We start from the raw sequence: 24,589 nt of genomic DNA on the forward strand, positions 1-24,589 counted from the left end.
AACAGTGAAAATAATTGCACCATCAAAGATACATTGACAGACATAAACTAAACTGGCTGCCTTATATTTTGTAGTAAAATGGTTATAATTCACAGAAAGGGTCTAGGTATGAAGCATCAGCCAATTAGGAGGACTAAATAACAGTGTACTAGGAAGGCCTATAATAAACAACACCCAGGAACATCAAGGCAAAATACGATAAGATAAAACCATCTGGAGTTAGCACGGGTCAAATCAACTGATCAGACGTTTTTCCACCTCACAGACTGTGCACATAGATTCACAAATCTAAAGCACAATACACAAATGCAAGAAAAAGTAAGAGTAGCCGCTAACATGTTATGGATACTGAACAAATAATTAAGGTAAAATAATTATTTATATAGATTACTGTACAACTTTCCCTGGAAAGCAAACACAGCATGTTACATTGTAAGAATAATTAATTCATTCCCCATCAAGTAGAATTCGCCAATCATTAAATAAAAAGAAACAGAAGCCCATGTTCTAGCATAACTCATCGTTCTAAAGATGAGCAGGTACCATAAGAAATATGCCAGACCGGGAACATCTCTGTGCCCCATTATTACCAGCATCTGTTAATCCTTTACCGCACATCTCCATCAGACACGACCGTGAGGTACCCCTAATCAGTCACTCTGGTTTTTATTAGGCCTGGGCGGTAAATTCGTTCCACTCGCGGAATTCGGGTAATTTTGCATTCCGCGGAGAACGCAAAATTGCCCAAAATTCTGCGTTCCGCGACTTTGTGAAATTTTTGTTTGTTCGCGTTCTCAAAATGCGTCTTCACAAGATATTTCCCCCCGAGCATGCAAACAGCAATTGCAAACAGGAAACAAGCAACTACGCGTGTTCGCGGAATTTCTGCGTGTTCATGGAATTTTTACCGTTTCGCAGAGATTTGCGTAACGCGATTGCGCAAATTCCGCCCACCCCTAATTTTTATTACAAAATTTTCTTCTGCGACAACCCCAAAATCCTCATTTTCTTGTACACTCACATAGCCAATCACACCCTCAGCATTTCCCTTTGCATGCATCACTTCTGCACCCACAAATGCATACTTTTGTTAATGAGAATACTAAGCTATTCGAACTGACCTTTTGTCAACACAACCACATCACGTTAAGACCACCAACACCAGTCCTCCAAGTTTACCGTACACACTTTAGCGGGCACTTCTCTCCATAGCCCCATAAAGAGAATTTACTCAGGATTATTACTCAAATGCACACATGATTCATGCCTGGGACGCTGTTTATAGCCTCTCTTTAGTTCTGCCTACATCTTGTATTTCCTTAAGCACAGCACTAACAAGAGTAGACCCACAATTTTCCTCATTACCAGATAAATGTTTAGAAGATACTTGTGATCTCTGTATACCGTTTGCTATACTAGTAGTTTCTTTCAGGGTAGGATTACTACAGAAAAATGGGTTTTCATGGATTGTTTTTAATAAGAGTTTGTCACAATTCGATCACATATGTTCTGATATATAGAAATTTCGAATTCACTTGTTGCTGACAAAATCCTCAACTCTGCAAAATTATTATCTATTGTCTCATTTGAGCCTTGTTTCCTGGAATACAAATTGTGTCGTTGCACCACACCACTAGGCTCCTCTGAAAATTGTTGTTCAAACCTCTTGATAGCTTCCTTGTACACATTCCAGATCATCCAGTTTTGGTTCAGTCGTAATCAAACACTTTTATCTCTCTGCCCTAAATGCATTGAACTAAAGTGCAAATGTATTTCCACTATCCAATTGGCTGACATCAGTGACCACTATGTAGTTTTCAAAAGTCGTCAGCCACTGTATCCACCTGATTAGGAACTTACCCAGGCACTGTAATAACATAGAGGAGGTCATAGCACTATGGGAAGTAGCCATGCTTAAAATTTCCATGTTAAGTGTCAAAATGCGTAGGTACTTAAAAAAGCAGAAGTAATCTTCCTCATTGTGCCTTTTATTCTTCAAGATGCTTTAAATGTGTTGTTGTAATACGTCTCACTCTGCCCAAATTGTTACCTTAAAATTAGGCATGTGATGCTCAAACAGGCCAGTTCTCCTCCCGGTCTCTTTTTTTAGTAATGCACTGTTCTTTTTCTTAACGATGATGCATAGGTATACAGCTTATTACAAGGTCACCTATCCCACTGTTTGTGTTATTGAAAGGAGCAAGTGTTTTTCCCACATGAATATGTCCACCTTTCCCAAAGGTGTATTCATCGTTTAGGAGGGTTCCTTGAAAATATCCTCATTGTGTTGTTATATATTTACAGCACTGCCCGACAAGGCTAATTGGCCCAGATGGCATACCCCCCAAGGAAATAAGTCATCTGCTCTTGAGGTGATAATATAATTAAATTGTGCCAATTGTTTAGAAGAAACATTGAAATGATTTCAGTGGAAACAAACAAGAGGAACTTGCAGGTCTAGTTCTTGACTGACGTGAGAACTAGAATAATTGGTGGATAAGAAGCTCTCGAAGCAGCAAATATAAGGCACGGTCATGCAAGCAACTTGTGTTGCTCATGTCCAACACTCAACAGTAAAAACAACAGTTGATGTACAAAATGCAGAACAATGTCATACATTCACCCCAGTACAGAGATCTGGGCCTAAATCCATCATATCATTTTTTTGCTCACCATGCCATTCCAGTTTGAACCCAGCCATATGCAAATCAGTCTTGACCCTGTGTCTCATGGGAACATTCCAGCCCGAACTGCCAACCCCGGTCCATGGAGGACCTGGCTTGGCAGTTCGGGCTGGACTGTTCCCAAGAGGCAGAGAGTCAAGACTGATTTGCATATGGCCAGGTCTAAACTGGGGTGGCATGGTGAGCAAAAGAATGATGGATTTAACCTAGATCTCTTGACTCAGGGTGAATGTTATGATTTGTTCAGCATTCCGTCCATCAATTGTGTGTGTTTAGCACTCAACAGTGGCATTGCCTCATGGTTGCGGATTCTAAAGAGCAAGCTCACAATCAGAGTCCTCAGCAGTGGAATGTAAAAGTGAGGTTCTTAAACAGTAAAAAGCTGTATCAGCCAAGTATAAGGCTTCCAGAAATAAATGTCTGTCAAGAAGCGGTGTCCTTCCATATCTACTACCAACTGAATATTTATTTTCTGCTTGTTCTGAGAGGGAGGAGGAGAGGATCAAGCCATGGGCCAAAAGAAGGACCATGGAGGTACAATGGTTATGCAGGATGCTTCAAGATTTAAAAAAGTATTTGCTAGGAGGTTGAAAGTAAAAAACCAAATAACAGCTAGGCACGTTGAGGAGATTGGTATCAAGGTTTATGGGACCTCTCCCATTTAATAATAATAAACAATAATACAGTATGGGGAAGGATACGTTGAATTGTGCCTCCATGCACTGAAAAGGAGTCATGGTTGTAGGCTGTGTGCAAAAGAAAGGGTGTAAAAAGTAACATAGAGAGGGGTGTGTTTCCTCTAGGCTCAAAAAGTCCACCTACAGCTTCGCTGAAGGAAGAAGGAGATTGTTAAGACGTCCTATATGTATCAAACAAAGCTTCATGTTTCAGTGGAAAATCACTTTTTTCTTTGTTTTTTCTTGTTAGTTCCTTTGATGAAATGGAGTCGGAAGAATCAAGGTGAGAAGCGAACTAATAGGCAACTGCCTGTTGATTTATCTGTGCCTGTTTCACATAAAACTCGTGTCCATGAAGTGTTTACAGCTTACAGATAAATTAAAATCACACAATAATACACAGCCACACCACCAACTGGAGCTTACTTATGCATACTTTATAGTACCATTGCTTCATACCTACTTGGCACCATCTGTATGACTCATTAAATCAATGAACCTTGCACAAATTGATTCATTGTTTCTTTGGAGGTCACTGTCTTATAAACACTAGAAGAGTTGTTTCTTTTGGGGGAGGTGGGGGTTGAAGGGTTCTGTTTAACGTATTCCGGTGCAAATTGTTGAGACAGTCTACGCCCTGACTACAGGCTCTGAGGCTCTGTCTGGCCGTTTTGGTTGCTTTCTTTTCTTGATCAGCAATGGCTCTAGTGGTATATGAGTCGTTGTAATGGTGGGCATGGGTTTCTGGAGTTCCTTTTCAGAAGAGAGGAAAGAAAATTACATCTATCGGGTTGCTCTTGGGTTTTTAACCCCAAGCTCCACCCTCCTCTGAGATCCACGTCCGCTCCTCAAACTTACTGGTAACTCTGCCCTTTTGCATTTGCCTCTCTTCTTATTCTCCTCACTGTGTCCTATCCCGGAGCTATTACAGATATGGTGGTCCTAGACGTTAAATTCCACACACAATATTTGATATTATTTCAAAGAAGCTTTTTTCAATTCTTATTCCACATGCGAAATCAATCCTGCAATGACTGGGAAATGCCCAAGAATGTTGTTAATAAAAACACTTTTTCTATGTATGTCCTCTTTCTCCTCCTACTGAGACTGGTCAATCCCTTCTGGCCATTGAAGGGCCTTAGAACGGTATACAACGTTTACAACGCGAGCGTTACAACGAAGTACCATTACCACGCGGTTATAACAACGAAAGTTGTTACAACGAATTGCGCTGGGTGGCGCTAAAGGATAATAAGTCATTTAATTTACTATCCCAACACCTTTTCTACTATCCACGGGGACTGGTGTTGGAATAGTAAATTATATTTTTTAAATTTGCGCCCCCCCCAACGCAAGTCGTTGTAACGACTTGCGTTGTTACAACCGCGTTGTAATGGTACGCGTTGTAAAAGTGTGTGTGGTAGTGACATACATCCCCTTAGAACACCCATGACACCAAAATACTGCAGCTCTGACCTGTTTTGTATCCTTCCTTTGTCTCCTTGCTTGTTCTTCATTATCGGCCCGGGATAAGACAGAAACAGCATTTCAGATAAGAGCATAGAAATCACTACTGCTAATAAATGTTAATGTTGTTGGGTGTGTGCTCCATTTCTAGATTCCTGTGACAAGTCCTTGGTCTTCTTGGTCTTCTGTGATAGCCTAGCAAGTGATCTTCTCTTGCGTCTCATTTACTTGTTCTTTTTGAGATATGTTTGATTACTTTTATTATTCCACAAGTGGAGCACTTTTGAGGTCTTCCTGCTCATGTACGCTGTGTTGTATCTATTTGGGCGTCATCTACAAGGAAGTAGAAAGTTGGCTTATGTTTGCTTAGCCCATGTTTTGAAATGATAACTCTTCTACCAATGCCGTCTAGACCATCTTTTTGGTAGTACTGGCCGAGGTGCATTGCTTACTCTTATTGTTACTGACCTAGGTTGTTGGAACCTCAGGTGAAATAAAGCGTTAAAACTCACCTAGTGCCTAATAAGAGCCTGTGGTTAAAGGTGGGTCTCACTAACACTCGTTTTTAGAGACCAACACTTATTTTTCCTCAACAATCTTGGAGCAAGAGAGAGAAAAACATGAAAGGGGAAAGAAGTGGGATGAGAAAGACGAAACAAGAGAGACAAAGGGAAATAACAGGGATAAAAAGAACCTGCAAGAATGGGAAAAAGACATGCAGTGGCATGGGAAGTCAGTGTGACCCTGACAGAATCTGGGCATAAACTAATGCACAAGAAAGGCGGCACTGAGCAGGCATAAATCCACAAAACCTACATTCAGTCTACAATAATGCAATTAATTATTATTGGACGAGTCGATACCTTTGGCCAAGCCAATTGTGCTTGCCAGTTAAAACTTAGATAAAAAAATGTGGCCTTGCTTACAAAGGAGCTCGACACCAGAGTGTTGATACTTACTATGAATAGTGGTTAGGGCAATATTACACATATTTCTACCTTTAGGCGGACCACAAACTGTTAACGCACTGTGGACATCTTTATCTAAGTATTTATTGGCAAGGTCAATGTGTGCTTAAATAGTTCACACATCGATAAAGTAGTAATTGGTGTAATACAAATGTTGCTATAGAGAACCGGAATAACTGCGATGGTTACTGATAGTTTTGAGAATGTAAATGTAAATGTAAATGTATAGGCATTTATATAGCGCACTACTTACCCGTAGGGTCCCAAGGCGCTTCGACCGCTGCGAAACCCTTCCTGGCTTCCCTGAGAGATGGTCCCTTAATGGGTATCTCCAGGGTGAGACCAGGCATCCCCGGCAGTCTGGTGGGGCCGTTAGTGAAGATGAGGCAAGCTAATGCCCAGAGTTGCCGAGTGTGATCACTGATCATGGGCTGTATTTGCATGCATTTTCAAAATTAGTGAGTGGATCTATGTAAATTATGCAAAATCATGTAAAACGTAGTGTAAAAGGCATCAGCTCGTTCAATAATAATTGTTTTCTTGTAAACTGAATGTTGATTTTGAGATTTTATCCCTGCTGAAAAGCCTTTACTTTGTGCTAGAGTGAGACCAAGAGGCAGGCAGTGTCTGGTGGTGGATTAAAGAGGCATGAGGTGGAATCAAGGCTATGTAGGCTTGGCATTCGACACTGTGGCCCTCAATTGCCCCAGCAACGGGATTTGAACAAAACTGTGGGCCCCATCACATATCCTTCTTTTTTTTCATCTTCAAATGAAGCACTGTTTAACACACCCATTTATCAATCAATCAATCAATCAATCAAAGACATTTGTAGAGCGCACTACTTACCCGGAGGGTCTCAAGGCGCTTGGGGGGGGGGTGCTGCTACTGCTCGAACAGCCAGGTCTTGAGCTTCTTCCTGAAGGAGAGGTGGTCTTGGGTCAGGCGCAGGTCGGGAGGGAGGGAGTTCCAGGTCTTGGCGGCCAGGTAGGAGAAGGACCTTCCTCCTGTTGTCGCTCTTCGGATGCGGGGGACGGCGGCGAGGGCGTGGTTGGTCGATCGGAGGTGGCGTTTGGGAGCGTAGAAGTTGAGGCGGTTGTTGAGGTAGCTCGGGCCTTGGTTGTGCGTGGGTGAGGAGACGGAAGGTGATTCTCTTGTTGACGGGGAGCCAGTCAACATTGTGAGTACTGTGCTGGACATGGCCACACAAGCAGATCTGTGACCTACTACTGACTATTTAGGTTTCATCCTAGGGCCACCTAGGCATTGAGTACTTAAAGATGATTTACATGTAGGTCCAGTAACTTTGCTTTGATGGTGGTATTATAACGTTTCTGAGCTTTAACGCTCATTGCTCGAGGGTGTAGCACTACCTAATCTTCATAAACAGTACTTTGCGAGATCATGCAGACGGTGGCTACATTTTGCAGCAGGTACCTCTTACCTAGTCTCTTGTATCAACTCCTCGCAGGGCCCCAGACAGTTGAACACACCCATTAACGATCAGGTATTGCTTGCGGACACCAGTAATAAGATTCTTCCAGATAAACTGTGTACTTCAGTGAAAAGTTCTAGGGTCTTAGTTACATGATTCTTGTTTCTGCCATTTACCATATCTCTGAAATCGAGGACTGCACGTAAAGACCTAATTTCCCATCACAGATGATCTCAGATACAGGCTCGACATTATAGAGAGTCAACTCAAGACCTTTCAAGTCCCAGAGAATTCCATCCTTGCTATTGAGAACTTTCTACAGTTACTTTGGTCACAACCACTATCCATCTGTTGCCTTACATTTATAGCTTTGTGAGGTTCCTTTTGGGCTTACATTAATGGTTTTGATCCCTGGTTGCATGTGCGGCAGCCCTTCTCTGTCAAATGGTAGCACTTAAAACCACGCTGTAGGCCCCGCAGGCTGATGCTCACATATGGGAATGAAAATATCCCATTGCTATGCAGATGTCATCGGCACCAGGACTGTTTGTTAGTCATTAAAATGGTTCTTGTACCAAAGAGATCCAAAATGGTTTCAAGGAGATGGTAGGTCACAGGAGACTTACGTACCTTAGGGATGGCAAGCATCCTCCTCTGGGAGACATCAAAACCTTACGTCACCGGTATTTTGGGGAACAAGTTTTTGGAGGTGATGGCTTCATTAAAATCAGGTGTTTCTGGGTCACCAAGCGTATCACAGCCATTGGATGCTCTTGCTTGCAATTTTAGTAGAGATATAAATATATATGTTGTAGGAGAGTAGGGTCTGCAATCCTATGATCACCCAGATTTTTTTGCTTTTGTTTCACTGGTTTACGACTTTCTCTAGCTGTGGGCCTGCCAATCAGACCCACAGCCTAGCTGTTCTCTCACTAAATTACAACGTGTACCTTAGGTGCATTTACCAATTGGTACTGGGCCACCTTATCAGACCCTGTAACTCAGGGCATAGGTGTACCCAGGGCCTACCAGGGGCTGAAGCATGTATTATGCCACCCCTGGATGGCCATCTAAATCTGACACAACTGGCTGCACGACAGCTGGGGCAAGGTGGTGTAATCACCCTTTGCTTTAGATATAGTATACCTATATCTAACCCTAAAAATGGACACACAGATTCCTATCAGTCACTCCTATGGCAGGCCTTGACAATCCTGAAGGCAGAGTGCTTGGAATCATGTGAGATGGTGCTCTGGCATGAGCTGAGCCCGTCTGCAGCTTGCGGAACTAAGTCCTAATAGCTGTTCCATGATAACGCATTCCATATACTCTTAAGTGCATTATAATCCTCGCGGTTAAATGCTATCTTTGGTATTGCTTTATCAAAACATGTCGAGTAAGGTGTCATACGAATTGGAATACTAACCCCTCGCCAATTCTGGCGACGGGGTTAGCATTCCACCCTTCTAGAGGGACACGACATGTATGTAACTGTGAACCCCGGTTAAAGTTAACTGAAGCCTCAGCTCCACAAAATGGATGCTGCCACCACAGACACGAGTCTGACCTCCTGCTGCTGGGAGTCCTTCCAGCGAGGAGAGCTTGGACAAAGGGTTTCCTGTCAGGGGCGGTGCTAGCACCATCCCAGACAGGGTTTTGTGTATCCTGGGTAGGCAGGGCTTTACAGGAAGGTGACTGCAAGTGGCACCCCGGTGCTCACTACGCATCTGCCGGCTAGAACCAGTTCCAGGGGCACACCAGCCCCTGGCCTGGGGAAAGTCCGGCATGGGAGAGGGGTGTAACCACCCCCTTCCTGGTCCCACCCCTAGGGCAGGACCTAGTCGCGTACCCACCCCTTTCTTTAGGATAAAGGCAGGAGCGGGGACCCTTCCAAATTAGATCATCTTTGAATCAAGAGACTACTTTCTACGAAAGGAACTCTCGACTTCTTCTCAAGATTTCTCCCTTGTGGCTAAGGAGTAGTCACCCTGCATCCGCAGGCACCATCTAAGAACTCTGCGGTTTGCTGCACGTCCTTCCTCAGGAATCCGACCGACCAGCTCGACGAGACCCGGCTTCCCTGGCACCTCTGACCTCTACCTACCTCTACAGCTAAGCTGAGAACCGTAGGTGCGATGAGACCTCGGGGGACCGGCCATCATCAGAACTGCACGACTTATATCCAGCACGACCGCCAAGGGATCCTCTGGTGAGTGCTTTGGGGTCCGAGAAGCCCCGACCTTGAGCAGCTCCAGCACCGAAGTCCAGCCCCCCAGCATCTCCACGATCTGCGTGGGGCCCTTCTGCTTTTTGGCTGCTCACCGCGTTGTCTGGCTACTAGCCCGCTGGCTTGTGGCCTTCCCGACGACGATCCACGACGACAACACTGCTGGTCTGGTTGCTCCAGACTGGCCCTTGCTCCCTTCCAAAAGAGGAGCACCCCGGACCCTCCTGGTCCACACCAGACGCCATTTTAGGTCCACCGCGTGGGCTTGAATTTGCCAAGACTTGTTGCCCCAATCCTGGGTCCAGCGACGTCGACAGCATCAACCATCGTGGGACAGCTCGCACCTCCATCCTGGTCGCCGACAACACCTCCTGGTCCGTGAGACTGCAGAGCCCAGCGTCGCCCACTCACCTGGTCGAGGTGACTTCGCCCGGTGCCATCCTAGTGCCCACACAATCACTGGCTAGTGATTAAGAACTTGGTCCCCTCTGCTTTCAGGTGTCATCCATCTTCGATCCAGGCTTGGATCACTCGAACTCTCTTCACTGGTCGCCTGCCAGCAACTTCTTTCTTCAGGCTCCTGGTTCGTCAACGAGGATTCCCGACGTCTTTTCAGACCTATGCAGCTGCAGCCCCTGGGCTAGGTAACTTCGGCATTTCGGTGCCCCAGCATAGCCTCACTATCCAAGGGTCCAGATCCACTTTCGTTTTCGATCTACCTAGTCGGGTTCGCCCGAGAACACTAACTTTGCTTTTACTAGCTCCCATAGACTTTGTCCCGCATCCCGCGTGAGAGTGCACACTCTGCACCCGAGTCCCCTAGGCCTCCTACTAGTAATCTGAAGGTTCAGTAACGTAGTCCTAGCGATTCCAAAGCCTATTAGTACAGTACTTACCTGCTAGTAATTTCGCATTCCACTTTCAGAGTATATGGTTTTTCGTGCCCCTCGGGCATTTGTGTAAATTGTGCAACTTAAAGTATTTTCGTAAGAGTTTTGTTGTGTGCTTAGTACCCTGTCCTCATAAAGAGTACAGGGCTGTTGTGATCTAAATAAATACACTGTTTATTTTCATAACACTTGTGTGGTGTCCTTTCACTTGGTGTTCAAGGGGTATATGTGATGGTATAACAGCTGGCTTAACACGCCCTCTAGAGTTTAGCCCGAAGACTGCTCATATCCACGCTACTAGGATAGCTGGTCTATAAGGTTGACTTACAACCAATCACCATAAGGGTTGTTTGGACTGATACAAAGTGCTCACTAGAATAGTGAACATTATATATCAGGCCAACTTCTCACATTGGTGAGCAGCGGTTGGGATTTGAGCTTGCTGTTGTTTTACCACACGTATCCTAAGAATATCTTGTGAAAGATCACATAAGTACTCCAGGTACATATAACTTAGCTTAGAATACTCTGAGTTCTACTGAACCAGCTGTTGTAGCTCCTCAAGGCTTAGCACACCTTGGCTACAACTCTTAGCAAGGGATCAGTAGGCAAACAAATAGTGTAGGTAGGTGCATCACTTACACCACACTAGAATCAGCATGTCAGACAAAGGAGGAAACTCTGAGTCTCCCCTTGTGTCAGTGGACCCTCCACAGGTCACTTCCAGATATGCTGCTCTTAGCTTCCAGGAGATGAGACAAGTGTGTACCTCCAGGAAGCTAAAACAGGGTTCTAACCCTACAATCCCATTCCTCATTGGTCTCTTAGAGACTTATGATGCCAGGAGGGCTGGTAACCCAGACCCTTCTAATCCAGATGGGAACATGCCCCCCCTAGAAGGAACCTTAGGTTACCCTGACCTTATCCATCTCTCTGCAGAAGGTGAAGAGGAGGATGAGGATCTAGAGCCATCTGAGGACGAGGCAGACAAAGGTCCAGAAGTAGTTAGCCAGCTAACTAGGGACAACTTAAGCAGGCATGAGAATGGTACTAGGAGACCCCTGGGGCCCCTCTCAGGCCAGCTTAACATTGGGAATGGACGAGTTAGGTCTCTATCCAGAGGCTCTAACAGATCCATTCGAACCAATGGCTCTCAGACCTCTTCTCACAGAGGGATGACATCCCCTCAGAGGAGAGTGTATGAAGCAAAGGTGAGGGAAGTCAATCTGAGGATTGAAAGGGAAGAACTTGCCCTGGCCAAAGAGAGGCTTGCCTTTGCTAGAGAGCAAGAATTGAGTGGGACAAATCCCACTGGTGGCAGCATTCTCCCAAGAGAAAACATGAGTTTAGACACTAGGCACCTGAGTAAGATAGTGCCCCCCTTTAAACAAGGGGATGACATCCACAAATGGATAACTGCTTTGGAGAGGGCTTGCACTGTACAGTGTGTCCCCCAGAGTCAGTGGGCAGCTATCTTGTGGCTCTCCTTTGAAGGTAAAGGAAGAGACAAGCTCCTCACTACTAGAGTTGAGGATGCTAACAATGACCAAGTCCTGAAGAATACACTGATAGATGGGTTTGGCCTAACCACTGAGCAGTACAGGTTGCTGTTCAGGGATACCCAGAAAACTCAGTCTCAGGATTGGTCTGATTTCGTAGATTGTGCCACTAAGGCTTTGGAGGGCTGGTTGCTGGGCAGTAAGGTTACTGATTACACAGGATTGTATAATCTGATCATGAGGGAACAGATTTTAAACAATTGTCAGAACCAGTTGTTGCATCAGCATCTTGTTGACTCAGATCTGACCTCTCCCCAAGAATTGGGAAAGAAGGCAGACAGATGGGTCAGAACAAGAGTTAAGCAAAACCAGGGCCAGAACCAGGGTGGTCAGAAGAAAGCAGACCAGAAAGGTAAAGATACCAAAGGTGAACAAAATGACCAGAAGTCTTCAACAGGTCCCCAACAACCCAAAGAGGGTGGGGGTCAGGCTTCCCAGAAAAAGAAAAATCAAGAAGGCCAATCTAAAAGGTGGTGCCAATACTGTAAAAGTAAAACTCACTGGTTTAGTGAGTGCGCCAAGAAAGGAGGGCAGACTCCTACTACTGCAGCCCCTAAGGCACCTGTGCCCCCTAGTACAGCCAGCAGTAGTAGTGCACCTCCCAAGGGACTAGTTGGGTTAACCTTGGGTTCTGAGGGGTATGACAACTCAGTTGGCACACTCACTCAGGCTGTCCTTGTCTGTACAGGGGATGTGGATATATCCCCTGATGTCAGTCCCGATACTTTTAGCAAATACAGACAGACACCTTTTATCAATGGCAAGATGGCTCAGGCCTACAGGGACACTTGTGCCAGTGTCACCATGGTGACACCTAACTTTGTGGACCCTGGACAGATCATGCCAGGTACAGATTTCCTGGTGACCAATGCAAGCAATGTCACTACCAGTCACAGTATGGCAATTGTTGCTTTCTCCTGGGGAGGGGTAATTGGCCAAAAGAAGGTTGTAGTTAGTTCAGACCTCCCAGAGGATTGTTTGTTGGGCAATGATTTGGAGTCATCACAATGGTCAGAAGTGGAGCATAGGACTCACATGGAGATGTTAGGCTTGCCAGCACATGTGCTTGCTGTGACTAGGTCACAGGCCAGAAGATGCCCCACTGAACAGGTGCTGGATCCTGGAACAATGGACCAGCCACCTTCCAAGAAGAAGAGCAGTAGGGTTAAGGCATTGCCTTCCCCCTTGCCCCAGGTTGAGGATCAAGTCTCAGAGGAGGCTGACCTACAGGAACTGAGGGAAACCGAGCCTAAAGAGTTTGAACTTGATCAAGTTGAATTCCTGGGCTCAGGGGGACCCTCAAGAGAAGACCTGGGGAAGGAACAATTAGACTGCCCTTCCCTTGAACCCCTCAGACAGCAGGCTGCTGCTGAGGCTGCTGGGAACGCCACAGGTACCCACAAGGTATACTGGGATAATGGACTCCTGTACACTGAGGCAGGAACCCAAGCCTGGCATGGCCAGGAGGCTGGTTATCCCCTTGTCTCAGAGAGGTTTCCTTCTTACCTTGGCCCATTAGATTCCCTCAGCAGGACACTTAGGCCAGACAAAGACTTGGGACAGACTTGTCTCACACTTTCACTGGCCTCACATGAATGAGGATACCAAGGAGTTTTGTCGCTCCTGTGTCACTTGCCAAGCCAGTGGTAAGTCAGGTGGCACAACAAAGGCCCCCCTTATACCAATGCCTGTGGTGGGGGTGCCCTTTGAAAGAGTGGGGATTGACATTGTTGGTCCAATGGAACCCCAGACAGCATCAGGGCACAAGTTTATACTGGTGGTAGTGGATCATGCCACCAGGTATCCTGAAGCTATTCCCCTTAGGACCACTACAGCACCTGTTGTGGCAAGAGCCCTAGTTGGAATGTTCTCCAGAGTCGGCTTCCCTAAGGAGGTTGTCTCTGACAGAGGTGCAAACTTCATGTCAAGCTACTTAACTGCTATGTGGAAGGAATGTGGTGTCAACTACAAGTTCACTACACCCTATCATCCACAATGCAATGGGCTTGTTGAAAGATTCAACAGGACCCTAAAAGGGATGATTTATGGACTACCTGAAAAGCTCAGGTGTAGATGGGATGTCCTGATTCCCTGCCTTTTGTTTGCTTACAGAGAGGTCCCACAGAAGGGGGTTGGTTTCAGCCCTTTTGAACTTCTGTATGGGCATCCTGTGAGAGGACCCCGGTGTTTGGTTAAGGAAGGATGGGAGAGACCTCTCAAAAAGCCTGCAACCAGCATAGTGGACTATGTACTTGGTCTCCGCTCCAGGATGGCTGAGTATATGGAAAAGGCATCTGAAAACCTTAAGGCCAGCCAAGAACTCCAAAAAGCTTGGCATGACCAAAAGGCTGTCCTGACTGTGTATCAGCCTGGACAGAAGGTGTGGGTGTTGGAGCCAGTGGCCCCAGCAGCACTCAAAGACAAATGGTCTGGGCCCCACACAATCCTTGAGAAAAAGGGAGAGGTCACCTACCTGGTGGACCTTGGAACTCCCAGGAGCCCCCACAGGGTGCTCCATGTAAACAGGCTCAAAGCATATGTCGACAGGAAGGACATGAGCTTGCTCATGGCCATAGATGAGGGACAGGAGGAAGAGAGTGACCCTCTCCCAGACCTGCTCACTCAGAATCCTGATGATGGATCAGTGGATGGTGTTGTCTTTTGTGGCAGCCTCTCTGAACATCAACAGAAGGATTGTAAACAGGTTCTTCAATCCTTCAGGCATATGTTCTCTCTAACACCCAGTCAGACCAATTGGTGTACCCATGAGGTTGACACTGGTGACAGCTTGCCAGTTAAGAGTAAAATCTACAGGCAGCCTGATCATGTTAGAGACTGCATCAAAACAGAAGTGCAGAAAATGTTGGAGTTGGGAGTCATTGAACCCTCAGATAGCCCTTGGGCTAGTCCAGTAGTTCTAGTGCCAAAACCTCACACCCAGGGTGGTAAGAAAGAGATGAGGTTCTGCGTAGACTACAGGGGTCTCAATGCAGTCACTAAGACTGATGCCCACCCAATACCAAGGGCAGATGAACTTATAGATAGATTGGCTTCTGCCAACTACTTAAGTACATTTGACCTGACAGCTGGGTATTGGCAAATCAGGTTAGCTGAGGATGCCAAGCCCAAGACAGCATTTTCAACCCCTGGTGGGCATTATCAATTTGTGGTAATGCCCTTTGGTCTGAAAAATGCACCTGCCACCTTCCAAAGGCTGGTGAATCATGTTCTCACTGGGTTGGATGACTTCTGTGCAGCATATCTAGATGATATAGCTGTCTTTAGCTCCACCTGGGAGGATCACCTGGTCCACCTGAGGAAAGTGTTAGAGGCACTGCAAGCAGCAGGTCTCACTATCAAGGCCACAAAGTGCCAGATAGGGCAGACACAGGTTGTATACTTGGGCCACCTTGTAGGTGGAGGCCAAGTTCAGCCACTGGAGAGCAAAATACAGTCAATCAGGGACTGGGCTCCTCCAACCACCCAGACTCAGGTTCGAGCTTTCTTGGGCCTGACTGGTTACTACAGAAAGTTTGTCAGGAATTATGGATCAATTGTGACTCCACTTAATGAACTGACAAGTAAGAAAATGCCAAAAAAGGTTCAGTGGACAGCAGGCTGTCAAAAAGCATTCGATGACCTAAAGCAGGCCATGTGCACAGCACCTATCTTCAAGAGTCCAGACTACTCCAAACCATTCATTGTCCAAACAGATGCTTCTGAGTTGGGTGTGGGAGCTGTTCTATCTCAACTGAATTTTGATGGTCAAGACCAGCCCATTGCTTTTATAAGCAGAAGGCTGACCCCCAGTGAGAAAAATTGGTCAGCTATTGAGAGGGAGGCCTTTGCTGTGGTTTGGGCCCTGAAGAAACTGAGGCCATACTTGTTTGGCACTCATTTCAAGATTCAGACCGACCATAAGCCCCTCTTGTGGCTAAATCAGATGAAGGGTGAAAACCCCAAACTGCTTAGGTGGTCCATTTCCCTACAGGGGATGGATTTTACAGTGGAGCATAGACCTGGCACTGATCATGGCAATGCAGATGGGCTCTCCAGGTATTTCCACTTAGAGCAAGAAGACTCACCTGGTCAAGGTTAGTTTATTGTCCCAAAGTTTGGGGGGGGGGGTCCTGTAGGAGAGTAGGGTCTGCAATCCTATGATCACCCAGATTTTTTGCTTTTGTTTCACTGGTTTATGACTTTCTCTGGCTGTGGGCCTGCCAATCAGACCCACAGCCTAGTTGTTCTCTCACTAAATTACAACGTGTACCTTAGGTGCATTTACCAATTGGTACTGGGCCACCTTATCAGACCCTGTAACTCAGGGCATAGGTGTACCCAGGGCCTACCAGGGGCTGAAGCATGTATTATGCCACCCCTGGATGGCCATCTAAATCTGACACAACTGGCTGCACGACAGCTGGGGCAAGGTGGTGTAATCACCCTTTGCTTTAGATATAGTATACCTATATCTAACCCTAAAAATGGACACACAGATTCCTATCAGTCACTCCTATGGCAGGCCTTGACAATCCTGAAGGCAGAGTGCTTGGAATCATGTGAGATGGTGCTCTGGCATGAGCTGAGCCCGTCTGCAGCTTGCGGAACCAAGTCCTAATAGCTGTTCCATGATAACGCATACCATATACTCTTAAGTGCATTATAATCCTCGCGGTTAAATGCTATCTTTGGTATTGCTTTATCAAAACATGTCGAGTAAGGTGTCATACGAATTGGAATACTAACCCCTCGCCAATTCTGGCGATGGGGTTAGCATTCCACCCTTCTAGAGGGACACGACATGTATGTAACTGTGAACCCCGGTTAAAGTTAACTGAAGCCTCAGCTCCACAAAATGGATGCTGCCACCACAGACACGAGTCTGACCTCCTGCTGCTGGAAGTCCTTCCAGCGAGGAGAGCTTGGACAAAGGGTTTCCTGTCAGGGGCGGTGCTAGCACCATCCCAGACAGAGTTTTGTGTATCCTGGGTAGGCAGGGCTTTACAGGAAGGTGACTGCAAGTGGCACCCCGGTGCTCACTACGCATCTGCCGGCTAGAACCAGTTCCAGGGGCACACCAGCCCCTGGCCTGGGGAAAGTCTGGCATGGGAGAGGGGTGTAACCACCCCCCTTCCTGGTCCCACCCCTAGGGCAGGACCTAGTCGCGTACCCACCCCTTTCTTTAGGATAAAGGCAGGAGCAGGGACCCTTCCAAATTAGATCATCTTTGAATCAAGAGACTACTTTCTACGAAAGGAACTCTCGACTTCTTCACAAGATTTCTCCCTTGTGGGTAAGGAGTAGTCACCCTGCATCCGCAGGCACCATCTAAGAACTCTGCGGTTTGCTGCACGTCCTTCCTCAGGAATCCGACCGACCAGCTCGACGAGACCCGGCTTTCCTGGCACCTCTGACCTCTACCTACCTCTACAGCTAAGCTGAGAACCGTAGGTGCGACGAGACCTCGAGGGACCGGCCATCATCAGAACTGCACGACTTCTATCCAACACGACCGCCGAGGGATCCTCTGGTGAGTGCTTTGGGGTCCGAGAAGCCCCGACCCTGAGCAGCTCCAGCACCGAAGTCCAGCCCCCCAGCATCTCCACGATCTGCGTGGGGCCCTTCTGCTTTTTGGCTGCTCACCGCGTTGTCTGGCTACTAGCCCGCTGGCTTGTGGCCTTCCCGACGACGATCCACGACGACAACACTGCTGGTCTGGTTGCTCCAGACTGGCCCTTGCTCCCTTCCAAAAGAGGAGCACCCCGGACCCTCCTGGTCCACACCAGACGCCATTTTAGGTCCACCGCGTGGGCTTGAATTTGCCAAGACTTGTTGCCCCAATCCTGGGTCCAGCGACGTCGACAGCATCAACCATCGTGGGACAGCTCGCACCTCCATCCTGGTCGCCGAGAACGCCTCCTGGTCCGTGAGACTGCAGAGCCCAGCGTCGCCCTCTCACCTGGTCGAGGTGACTTCTCCCGGTGCCATCCTGGTGCCCACACAATCACTGGCTAGTGATTAAGAACTTGGTCCCCTCTGCTTTCAGGTGTCATCCATCTTCGATCCAGGCTTGGATCACTCGAACTCTCTTCACTGGTCGCCTGCCAGCAACTTCTTTCTTCAGGCTCCTGGTTCGTCAACGAGGATTCCCGACGTCTTTTCAGACCTATGCAGCTGCAGCCCCTGGGCTAGGTAACTTCGGCATTTCGGTGCCCCAGCATAGCCTCACTATCCAAGGGTCCAGATCCACTTTCGTTTTCGATCTACCTAGTCAGGTTCGCCCGAGAACACTAACTTTGCTTTTACTAGCTCCCATAGACTTTGTCCCGCATCCCGCGTGAGAGTGCACACTCTGCACCTGAGTCCCCTAGGCCTCCTACTAGTAATCTGAAGGTTCAGTAACGTAGTCCTAGCGATTCCAAAGCCTATTAGTACAGTACTTACCTGCTAGTAATTTCGCATTCCACTTTCAGAGTATATGGTTTTTCGTGCCCCTCGGGCATTTGTGTAAATTGTGCAACTTAAAGTATTTTCGTAAGAGTTTTGTTGTGTGCTTAGTACCCTGTCCTCATAAAGAGTACAGGGCTGTTGTGATCTAAATAAATACACTGTTTATTTTCATAACACTTGTGTGGTGTCCTTTCACTTGGTGTTCAAGGGGTATATGTGATGGTATAACAGCTGGCTTAACACGCCCTCTAGAGTTTAGCCCGAAGACTGCTCGTATCCACGCTACTAGGATAGCTGGTCTATAAGGTTGACTTACAACCAATCACCATAAGGGTTGTTTGGACTGATACAAAGTGCTCACTAGAATAGTGAACATTATATATCAGGCCAACTTCTCACATATGTAAATTGAAAGTTGACGTATGGATAAGTATGCCTCTCTCTGTCCTGAAATCAACAAATTCCATATGAGATTAAATGTATACTAGGTACAGACCCAACAGAGTTATCATTTGATGCCTACAGAACATCTCTGATCTTTGATAACCTGCTTTCCATTTCTCAATGCCAGTAATAGATTAATTTTCTTTTTGGCCCAGATGGGTCAACACCAACGCCTTATTAATGTTAAGACTGAATAAAGAAAAGTGGGAGTAGTGCCACTGTCACTGAAATCATAGTAGAGGAAGTGCCATCACATACCAATTTAAAATGAAGATGCCACAAGCAGTTATATCACAATACGCTTTTAAGGAGTTAGATCTCAGAACTTTTGAGGACCCTCTAGTACATACCATAATGTAAATAAACACTCCTACATCAGGTTTACAATTAATAGACATATTTCCAAATATCACTGAAGGTATGAAGAATACTTCAAATTGATGCTTTTATCGTAAACCCCTTTGAAGGTTTCCTTTCCTAATAGACAGATTAATAGATTAGGAGCCCCAAAAAACAGTAGTAACTTAAGTAGACATGTCAAGATTGTTGGACTCCAGTACTTTCCTACTGCAGCAGTAAACTTGTGAAGGGTGTTACTTGGTATATCTGTGTTTCCTACTAGGCCACACATGTTGCCCCATTTGCCCAATTTACCACTGTACTACTTTGTTTTCCAGTCAACTTCCATGACTCCTTAATTCCTTTCAGTTAGCACTCTATGTATTCTCCTTTGTGTGAAATACAATAGGTCTGTTTCAATGCTCTCTGCAGTTGTGAATGTGTGCTGCATGGCGTGCGTCCTTCAGTGCATCCAGAGCATTCTGAGACAGTGGGAGCTAGCAGCATGTATGTTTGTTTTCAATTGTGCAGTTCTCTGCCTAAAGTTATTTGTGACTTCAGTTTATTGAGTGGTTATTGCTTTACTGGATAAAACACTTTGGGCTGTACCATGCCTCCTCGCAAACCTTTTGTCTTCATCTCAGCTGCCTTGCCCCATATGGACCCTAGCCTGCCAGGTCGCATATGCATTCCTCTTCATTAGTTCCAGTCCCACATGTATCTCCAGCAGCCTAAATGTCCTTCCACTGGCTTCTTTTCCCCATCATCCCTATCTATCCAGTTGGTCTCCCCATATTAACCTTTGTCTCCCACAATCTCACCCATTTCTCAGCATCAAACCCATGTCTTCAAATCAGTTAATTGTGTGCCTCACATAACTTCCCATGCATCAAGATCAGTTTCATATTCCTCACAGCTCCAATGTATTATTGTTTCTCTCACATAGCTACCATATCTATCACTCAGTTCTCGTGTTTCCAACAGTATCTATTTACGTGGGTCCACATGACGTACATTCCTCACCTTCAAACTCCACGCCTCCCCACCCGATCCAAATGACTCCCTTAATGCACAAGTGCCGCCCAGGCCTCCCTTTCCGCTTCCATGCCTACCACCTAACCCCAAGGTCCCAAATTCATGCTCCGATTGTTTTCCTCCCACATCTCCTTGAGGCCTCATGGGTCTTCTCCTTGTCCACTCCACATTTCATCTTTAGGTCTATCAGGATAACAGTTTCATCGCTTTGCAATACTGAAACTCTAAACAGAGAAACATGGTGAAATGGATAGAAATGTGAATATATATAGTGAATGAGGTAACAGCGAGTTCATTTGGTAAAGTTTCTGGGAAGTCGGTGTAACCAAACAAATACAAAAAATTGAGTGTTGATGCAAGCGGCTGAGTAAATGCATTTAATCAGCGCTAATAAAGCCAGCGGAAAGGTAAGTCCAGAACTGTGCTGAAAATAGTTTTTAAATCGTTTGTTATTATAAAGTAAGCCATTCTGCTTTGAAAAACATCCCACAACTCAAACCGAGTTATTTATTTTTTAAGTAAGATATTCCTTCAGACCCACACAGACAGGCAGTAAAGGAGAATGTAGTGTGCTCTGGGTAGCCGTCCTTTATGCTCTTAAACCTGTGACAGTCACCAGAGTGGAGTGTTTTACTGTGAACACCATGACAAAAGCCTCTTTATTGCCACCTGCCTGGGGTGAATTACACGAATGTCAACTTTTTCTTCACACAGTTTGACCGCCTCTCTTTATCAAAGCTAGTTTGTTGGATTTTCTGTGCCCATCATCCCTTGATACTAATACAACTGTCTTGACCTTTCCAGCAAACTGTCCCACCAGCCTGTGCTGCTGTTCCTGAGGGATCCATATGTCTTGCCTACGGCCAACGGTAATCAAACCTGTCATCTGTTAACAGCATCCACTGGTCACACCCTCCCCGCATCTGCCAGGTTATCATTAATACAGGACGCGTCTGCAGAGCCGCGCGGGCCGCTTCAGCCTGACCTGCTATGGCGCAGCAGCAAATCCTGCTCAGATATTTGAATTATAATTTGCAGTCTATGTTAGCCACTCTGTTGTCCTGAACAGCCAGTTTCCAAGAAACTCCATGTTTGAATTGTATTTTATAATTAATTCCTGATACTGCTTCAAGCTGGTCCCATTATAGTGTGCTCTGTTGTTGTAATATTAAGGTACGGTATATTTGGACATCGTCCCTTTCCCTGCCCCCTCAGCATATGGTATTGTATAGATTATAATGTATATTGTCATGGGGAGGATGAAGAGCTGTGTATTTTTAGGCTCCTGCGGTGCAGAAGGGTCCGCAGCAATCCAGGGAACTCCACATTCAGCCCAAGGCCGAAAAAAAAAATATATATATATATATCTATATCTATATCTATATCTATATATATCTATATCTATATCTATATATATATATATTCCATTGAAGAAGGGCACTCCCCGAAATGCATTAGAGCAATGGGGAAAAGCTTTTTCAAACCTCATGATGTATTGGATTTTGAGAAATGAAAATGAAGTAACACACTTAAATGAGTACAGCGTGGTCGGACTGTGACAGAAAACAAGCCGGGGCACCAAAATAAAACTGGCCGCCATTAACGAATCGGATAGGTAAAAGTGTTCTACATATGCAAACCGGGCACTTTGGAGCATTTGAAGATACGGTGTACATGTGATTTGCAACGTATGCATGTATTTGTGCTTGTTACATGCAATGTTTGTGATAATATCATGGAACCAACAGTAAAAACCGGACCACCAGACCATATACAGGCCCAAAAACCTCTAAAAAAATCCCGCCCAAACAGTGACCTATCAGGCCAGCTCCTCGGGCACTGCCTGATTTTCCTATAGGCCAGCCTGACACTGGTGGACAGATTAATTAAACAATGATTTGAGGCATGTATATAACTGTGTAAAGATAGAAATATGCTTTTTTTGTGTCTTACTACATTACAAAATGAAACGTACATATCCCATAACCTCATGCTTTAAATGGCAGGCATGTCCCATGTTAGACAATCCAGCAAGATGGTGAGTCATCCTTTCATCTGTACGAGGTCAGTAAATTGAGCACCAGTAAATATTACCACTGATTATTTATAACACTTAGAAATTGTAGAAAAAGTATATATATAAAAAAATAATTACAGACCGTGCAGGTTTAGTCAAAAACACTCGATTACATTGGCTTCATTTAGAGGTTCTAGGTTGTAATAATCTTGAAAAAAGATTGGTATGCATCACTTAATTGATAAGTAACGAAACCGCCATAAAGGTAGATAGGTAGTGGCCTCTTTGACAAGAAAAGCGTGCGGTAATACCAGCATAATATGCTCCACAGACAGCAGTTATTTTCTGGAAATATATCAACTTTCATTTATAGCAAATAAACATAATTGTCCACAAAAACCAGCCTACGATTTATTTGAAAAGGCACTACTCTAATCCCCAGATTTCAACCTTTTATTTTCGTCATGTATCATTGGTTACTACTGTCCAGCATGGATAGATATCTCCCTATTCTTCTCCATGGCGTTTTGTATTTCCAGGTTCCCATGCCCTGACGCGACTTTGATATGCCGCGAATGCCAGTCATATGGCTTATCATGCTGGCCTACGCCAAGCAAAGCTGTGAATGACAAAAATGCTCAGCATTGACATCCTATGCCCAGCAGCCCATACACTCATGCTGACATTCACCCACATCGGCACATGCACAGACAATCACACACAAACCCCTACACCTTAGTGCAAACACCCACCCACAAACGAACAAAGGACCCTGATTCACCTGTTACATAGCCATACAGAGTGCTTGTTCTCTTTTGTCATTCTGGGGTGCTGATCAGTGAAGTCTTTGAGTGGTGGGAGCTGAAAGGTGGCAGTCCTACACAGTATAGCATTATAGCTTATGTACACAGATATCTGTATGAACATCACATGGACTTCAATTCCCATTAGTAACTCAGGATAACGTTTCTTCGGAAATCTGTTGTCCGTGATTCGTATTACTGTCCCCATATTAACATTTCCCTCATGTTAACAGAGGTCATCTAAGAAGAAGGACCCACAAAAACCATCACAAATTTGGGAAATGTACTCCAAACTCCATATTATCACATTATGCCTAGTCCCACCTTATATCCGAGCAATACAGGAAGCTTAAGCTATGCTGTCAGTGATATGACATTGTTTTGTGTTTTTTCATTGTTGTACCTCATAAACAATCACTTATGGCTTGTTCAGCCATTTATTCTACAAACAGCCGCAGTCGCTAGTGGGAGTACCTACCGGTCGGTGACGTAGGGAGGGGGAGGGGCAGGGTGGGGGGTAGTAATCTATGGATTACGGAGGCTTACAGGTAAATAAACATTTAAATAAATAAAACAAATTTCGTTGGTGCACTGCATCCCCAAATGCGACGCAGTGCGCGCAACGAAATTTGTTTTATTTATTTAAATGTTTACTTCCCTGTAAAACCTCAGTAATCCATAGATTACTACCCCCCACCCTGCCCCTCCCCCTCCCCACGTCACCGCCCGGCAGGTACTCCCACTACCGACCGCAGCTGTCTACATTTAACCACCTGTACTGCATAGGGATCACCTGTGTGGTATGGAGCACTTTAAAATGTCCAACATGAGTTAAATGAATCATTTGTTTATGCAGATTAGGAAACATAGTTACCTTTTACTCACACTCAAGTAGTCATTTGTATATGTGTTAATTGCGTCATGGAAACAGCCATTACAACAAGGCTGTTACCACGTATAGCTTTTACAACGCGGTTGTTGCAATACGTCTACTCTTACCACGCATACCCTTTACCACACGTGATTTTACAAAGCATATGCCTTTTCCACGAATTGCGTTTTAAAGGTATGAACGGTAAGGGCATATACATGGTACTGGTGATAAGGGCATCTCAGTGGTAAAGGCATATTTGTGGCAATCAGCTGCGGTCGGTAGTGGGAGTACCTGCCGGGCGGTGACGTGGGGAGGGGGAGGAGCAGGGTGGGGTGTAGTAATCTATGGATTACGGAGGTTTTACAGGTAAGTAAACATTTTAATAAATAAAACGAATTTCATTGCGCGCACTGCGTCACATTTGGGGATGCAGTGCACGCAACGAAATTCGTTTTATTTATTTAAATGTTTACTTACCTGTAAACCTCCGTAATTCATAGATTACTACCCCCCACCCTGCCCCTCCCCCTCCCCACGTCACCGCCCGGCAGGTACTCCCACTACCGACCGCGGCTGGTGGCAATCGGTGTTGTTTGAGGAGACGAAGAGCGTCTTCCGCTTTAGGTGGGGGGAAAGCAACATGTGTGTCAGCCTTAAAGAGCTGGCTTGATATAAAGTAAGGGAAGCTGCACAGGAAGGCGGGGGGTTTTCAGGGTCAGT

The 24,589-nt window shown here is 45.7% G+C and overlaps 1 protein-coding gene across 1 annotated transcript in view; it reads left to right on the forward strand.

Annotated features, from left to right (window-relative positions):
• The window catches only part of SNX24 (sorting nexin 24), a 751,934-nt gene that overhangs the window by 720,570 nt on the left and 6,775 nt on the right, over positions 1–24,589 (forward strand). The window contains exons 5-6 of the mRNA XM_086961081.1: positions 3,612–3,644; positions 20,980–21,044. Coding sequence (XP_086817207.1) covers positions 3,612–3,644; positions 20,980–21,044 — 98 coding nt within the window. The remainder of the gene's footprint in view (positions 1–3,611; positions 3,645–20,979; positions 21,045–24,589) is intronic.

Source organism: Lissotriton vulgaris, chromosome 3_1 (assembly GCF_964263255.1).
Source record: "Lissotriton vulgaris chromosome 3_1, aLisVul1.2, whole genome shotgun sequence".
In the NCBI taxonomy this organism is placed as follows: Eukaryota; Metazoa; Chordata; class Amphibia; order Caudata; family Salamandridae; genus Lissotriton; species Lissotriton vulgaris.